At 28.9% G+C, this 6,243-nt stretch overlaps 1 protein-coding gene across 1 annotated transcript; it reads right to left on the reverse strand.

The window, feature by feature from the left end:
* Positions 1-5,096: 5,096 nt before the first annotated feature.
* On the reverse strand, positions 5,097-6,243 carry LOC120122110 (probable methyltransferase At1g27930). Its single transcript, XM_039141348.1, has 2 exons — positions 5,889-6,243; positions 5,097-5,843 (listed from the first exon to the last, which is right to left on the reverse strand). The coding sequence occupies exons 1-2, from the start codon at positions 6,117-6,119 to the stop codon at positions 5,157-5,159; spliced, it is 918 nt and encodes a 305-aa protein (XP_038997279.1). The 5' UTR covers positions 6,120-6,243; the 3' UTR covers positions 5,097-5,156.

Genomic DNA, 6,243 nt, shown 5'->3' on the forward strand with positions numbered 1-6,243 from the left:
AATAAAAAGGAAAAATAAAAAAAATAACAGAAAGTTAAAGGGATGAAACAACAGTTTTAAATAAATCAAAACTAAGAACAAAATATTAAAAGTTCATGTACTATAAGTGCAAATAACCCAAAGATAATATTAGGGACAAAAATAAAATAAAAAATTGAATGAGTAATATGAAATAAAAACAAATTGTTGAACCAATTGAAGTATTTAATAAAAATATTAAAACATATTCATTGTGACTAAAATATAAAAATAAAAACATAAAAGGCTCAAACACATAATATTCCATTTCATTTTAAATCGAAATAACAAATTACAAACCTAGAGGGACCAATAGGGATATTATCCCCTAAAGTCACAAAAACACGGGAATGGGGAGGGTAAAACGACGTAGTTTCATCGGAGAGAAACCGGTCGCCAGGCCGACCACCGCCGACCGTCGCTCCGGCAGCCACCGCGACTCACCCAGAAGTTCCCCTTAACACCCTAAACCTATATCCAAAACCAAAATCACACAAAAAAAACCCCAAAAGGCGTAGATCTACCCCCAAAGTTTCAATTTTTTAATTTCGATGGTGACTATTCGACATCAGTTTCTTGGTATTTTGCTGTTTTGGTTGTTGACCAGTTCTCCGATCGTTGGATCGGGGTATTGTTTTATCTACGTTAGTTGTTTCTGTGTGTTTTTGTGTTCGAATTTGGTTGTTTCTATTGTGGTTCCTGCTGTTTGGTTTCGATGTTGTTTTTTTTATCTTGGTCCCTGTCTTTTTGGTGGTTTGGTGGGGGTATTTATATCCCCTCCACCGGTGGCCCTTCCCGACTATCTCGGGATCATTCTCGATCTTATTGTTGTGGACCGTTCGTGGTTGATCGGCTAAAACGGGTTTAGCCGGGACTGACTGCCTTGGTTATTTCGTGGCCGGTTTTCAGCCAGATTTCTCGCGTGGTTTTCGTTGTGGCCGGTAGCACTGTTGACTTAAGGTAAAAACCCTAATTCAAGATTGGGATGGCTCAAGCCCAAACCCGGTTGGGTTCTTCGTTGGACTTTATTTGGGACCTGGTCCGAATGAAAAACAAAAAGAATTAATAAAAAAACAAAAAAACATATAATAAATAAAAATAAATAATTATAATAATAATAATAAACATATTTCCAAAAACTATATAAAACTATATATTATAAAAAATGTTTTCAAAACTATATTATATATATGTTTTCAAAACGTTTTAAAAACAATATAATATATATGTTTTCAAAAATGTTTTAAAAAACTATATATTATATATATATATATATATATTTAAAATGTTTTCAAAAACTATATTATATATATATATATATTCAAAAATGTTTTAAAATTATATATTATATATGTTTTCAAAATGTTTTTAAAAACTATATTATATATATATATATATATATGTTTTCAAATGTTTTCAAAACTATATAATATATATTTAAAATGTTTTCAAAACTATATAATATATATATTTTCGAAAACCACTTTCTAAAAATTATATATTATATTTTTTCAAAAAATATTTTTAAAAATTATACTATATATATATATATATATATAATATAAATAAATAATATAAAAAATAAAATAAAATAAAAACAAATTTGGACGATAATAAGTGTGTACACATATAAACAATAAAAAATTCGACCAAATAGTCATCCAAAAACTAAAATCGATGTTGTCTTGTTATATTATTTGATTCTAAAATGTCTAAAATAATATTAATGTGCACTAATATCATATAGACAAAGCTCCACCAATTTTGAAATCATGAGAATGTATATCATATGTCATTATTAGTATAATACAAAATAATGAACTTTAAAATTCAAGAACAATAATGATCTTTTTTATTGAGTACAAGGAGCAGAATACTTCTTAAACCCAAATTTAAATACTTGCAATAAATGAAATCTTAATAGAATTAGTAAAGATTAAATCTTTAAGAATTTTAAGCAATTACTTTTGGATTCTGCCCTACAAAAATCTGTGAAATCTCTATTATTATTTACCCTAAATTTTTAATTTTTTTATATAATTTAAATATATATTTCATTGACAATATATTTATATCTTCTAAAAAAGTATAATTTCATACCTTTTTAATAAAAAATCATGTGTCATCTTTGTGTGAGGTTTATCCTTTTTATTTTTTTGGGTATAACTATTGGTATTTAATTTATTAATCGATTAATTCAAATCAGATAATAAAGAGGGGAGAACGATCCTCCCAACTTAGTTTTCTCAATTCACAAATGTTATGTCAGGATTCGAACACTTAATCTTAATCTACTACTTCATCCCACTAGAACAAGCAATTGTTAGTGAGGTTTATCCTTTCTATAATTATTCTAATTGTCCATTGTAATCATATAATTTTATTTATGAATTATATTGATTAAAGTATATTGAAATTATATTTAAAATATCATTGATTGATTGATTTATTAACAAAATATAATTGCAATACCAACATTGATTTGTTCAAGTGGTAAGCAACTTGATATCGATATCGCTTAAGTAAGGTTTCAAGATCAAGTTCTTGTGTATACAAAAAATCCCTGCTGATAGACTCATCCACCAAAATCAGATATACGACACGAGATGATCTGGATTAGTGAAGACAAAACCTTTGAACACATCTACAAGAAAGTATAGTTGCAATGATTGAGTATTGAACTGGTAAAACTCCATTTACAATCTCAAGCATTGCGTTTTGGACAATTAAGAACAGAAGATAAGATTTGTATAATAATAGAGGAGGTCATGCTTAAAAAGTAAAAGTTCATGGGTCAACCGAAAGGATTCATGATTAACAAAAATCAGTTGTAGTCCTTTCTCAAACAAATTTATTAACATCCATTAGAAGAAATATTTATTATTAATGAGATCAGAAAAAATAAATACTCATAAAAATTAAAAACCCACATAAAAATAATTTATTTTAAATATTACTTATATAATTACAATTAATATAATTCTAATGACTCAAAATAAAATTATTTCTTATAACATACAAACAAACAACTTTGAAATCATATGTATATAACCAAATAATTATAAACTAATTAAACAAATTGCAAAGCCATAGAGATCATAAAATAGGTAACAAAGAAAGAGATTGAAAAACCAGCAATCTTGAAATTTGAAAATGCAATTTTGAAAGCAAATATCTTAAAATTATATATGAATTTAGTTTAATTTACAATACGATATATAAATTGTAAATTGTTAATATTATTACCAATATGACATTATTTTATATATTACTATTAGGTTTATAAATAATTATATTTTTAGTATAAAATAATTATATTTATTAATTTTCTGAATATATAATTAAACCAGTATTTATATTACTAACTTATAATAAGAAATATATAATTTTCTACATTAAACTTATAAACATCAAAAAGAATAATATAACAAAATACCCCTAACGTTCGATAACAATGTCAATTTAACTCATGCTATACTCAATAATGTATATGCTAAATATAACTTTTTGCAAGAGATAACCAAGTTTGAAACTTGGTCTGTAACTGAAGGTAAGGTGCTAAGGCTTTTTACCTAACGATTGTCAAATATATATATTTTAAAATTTTATATTTAACCCAATGCGATGATGACACATTTTATTATTTCATTGATTGATAATTATTAAATAAAATATATAAAAATATTTTTAAAAATATTTTTAATGTTTTATTGACATGACGTTTATCTTATCATCACTTTTACATATGTGATACTTTTAAGTTAGCATGTGATGTCATGTAAACTTGTTACATAATTTTTATGTTGATCGTTAGTTGACTAATAATTTTTATTTACATGAATTTTTTATCCTAAAATAAAACGTAAAAGTTTAATATTCTAAAAAATAAGTTAAAATAACATTATTGTCAAACGTTAAAAATATTTTATTAGATTATATCAAATAAGATTCATTAATAAACTAAAAGTATCTCAATATTATCTCATTTTCAAACTACAAATTTATAAAAGTTTAGTATGCATAGTGACGTAGTGCTATAGGCACACAGTTGATCAATATAATTAAAACAAATCTGACAAGAAAACAAAATTAATAAAAACAAATCATCTTACCACCGCCTCAACAACCATACTTTCTTCAATCAAATTCCACAATTTATCTCCATAATAACAATAGGGTAAACTATTTGTTTGGCCATCACCTATTACTTAATTTTTACCATAATAATTTTATTATTTTTTTCAATATCATATATAACATTATATTTTGGATTTTTTGGTTCATTTTAATCATTTATCATTGAAAAATTAATAGTGATATTGATGTGTTACCATAATATAATATTATGTTAATATTAAAAAAAATATTACATCAACATCGTTATTAATTGTTTAACAACGAATGATCAAAATATAATTAAAATAGTACGTTAACTATTATTTAAAGAAATAATTAGATGACTAAAATAGAAACTCAGTAATATGTGGATGACAAAATAAGTAGTTTACCTAGAGGTGTTCAAATGGGTAATTCGGTTAACCGACTGAACCGAATTACCCAAATTCCATTAATCAAATTTTTTTCTTTATACGTTAATCAGACTGAATTTTTTTTCTAAAAAATTTAACAAACCGAACTAAATTCGATTAATTGATTGGTTAACTGAATTAACCAAAATTTATAATACTATATATTATATAATTAATATTTTTTGATTCATTCGGTTAATTTGATCGGTTAATTCAGTAAAAACCTAATTCAAACATCCCTAAAGCTAAATAATATATGTAATATATTAAATATTTAATAATTTTGATTAATTCGATTAATTAATTGATTTCGAACCGAATTAACCGAAACTTAAAATTGAAAAAAAAAATATTAACTTTTAACCGATCGAACTTAAAATTAATCAATTGATTAACCAATTGAAATTTAAATTTGATCGGTTAATTTAGTTTTAACTGAACATGGAACACCCTACCCATAACAGTAATAATTAAAGCCTGGTTTTATTTATATATAAAATATCAAAGGAAAATTTTAATTCAGTACAAATAAAAATAATCATTATCTTAAAGTATATCATTTATGATTGAATTACGACACATATGAATCATGGCAGAAAGGAGCGCATTTTAGCAAAACTGAGCGCCGCCGTGGCTGCTCATGTTAGCGGCTGACGGTATCTCGAAATGCCATAGTCTACCGACAGCCTTGATCAAGTATTTCCTACACAAAAACTCCTTGGCGAAAGTCTTCTCCACCTTCCGATCAACGTCGTGCAAGAACACGTCCGTCACGCCAGTCCCTTTCCGGTTCCTCGCCATGACAGCAGCCGAGAATATCGCCGCCATCCTACCGGGCGCCGCCGGGGAAAACCCACGCGGCGCATCGATCATTATTAAATCCCACTCCGTATCGTAGAACTCATCGGGAAACCCCGTCAAGGCAAGCTTGCATTTCTTGTTGCCGCGTAAATAAGCTTTCGATGGGAAACAATTCTTCTGGGAGCGGTAATGGGAGAGCAAATCGTCGGCTTCCTTGAGCTGCGTACGATACTTAACGGGGTGCGCATGGAGGCTGGGCGCATCTTTGAGCACCTTCTGGACCCATTTCGGATCCTCTTCGAGGAATATAGTGTGCCCATTCGGATTGAGTGAAGTCCACATCAAGGAATCGTAGCCTAGTCCGAAGACGAGGAAATTACAAGGCGAACGTTTCTTGAGTACGTCGAATGTAACGGAGATCTCCTTGAACTTTTGTTGCGGTACGATACGCGAGGTTGCATAGTGGATGATGGCTTGGAGTTGGATCGGCGTGACAGAGTTTTGAGCTACGGCTTGAGAAGATGATTCGGTGTTGGTGACGGAGGCTTCAGCAACGGCTTGAGATGATGATCCGGTGTTGGCGACGGAGACATCAGCAACGGCTTCTGATGATCTGGTGTTGGAGACGGAGCATAACAGCGAGTAGTCGGCGGCTTTTATGAAACTAGAGGTTAGTATGGCTCCGGCGATGAGGCCGGCTATGACGAGAGGGAAAACGCATCTCCTATCGGCTAGGAATTGCCGATGTTTCATTATATCTTCCCTGTTCATTCTCTATTCGTTTCACCCTATCGATAATCTGATTAAATGAAAGAAAGAATAAGAAATTCTGGGTTTAAATTTTGAGTTATTTTTGTTCTGTAGAAGATGATGGAGGAGGAGAACAAGGTGATTG

This window comes from Hibiscus syriacus, unplaced genomic scaffold (genome assembly GCF_006381635.1).
Source record: "Hibiscus syriacus cultivar Baekdansim isolate YM2019G1 unplaced genomic scaffold, ASM638163v2 tig00110384_pilon, whole genome shotgun sequence".
NCBI lineage: Eukaryota > Viridiplantae > Streptophyta > Magnoliopsida > Malvales > Malvaceae > Hibiscus > Hibiscus syriacus.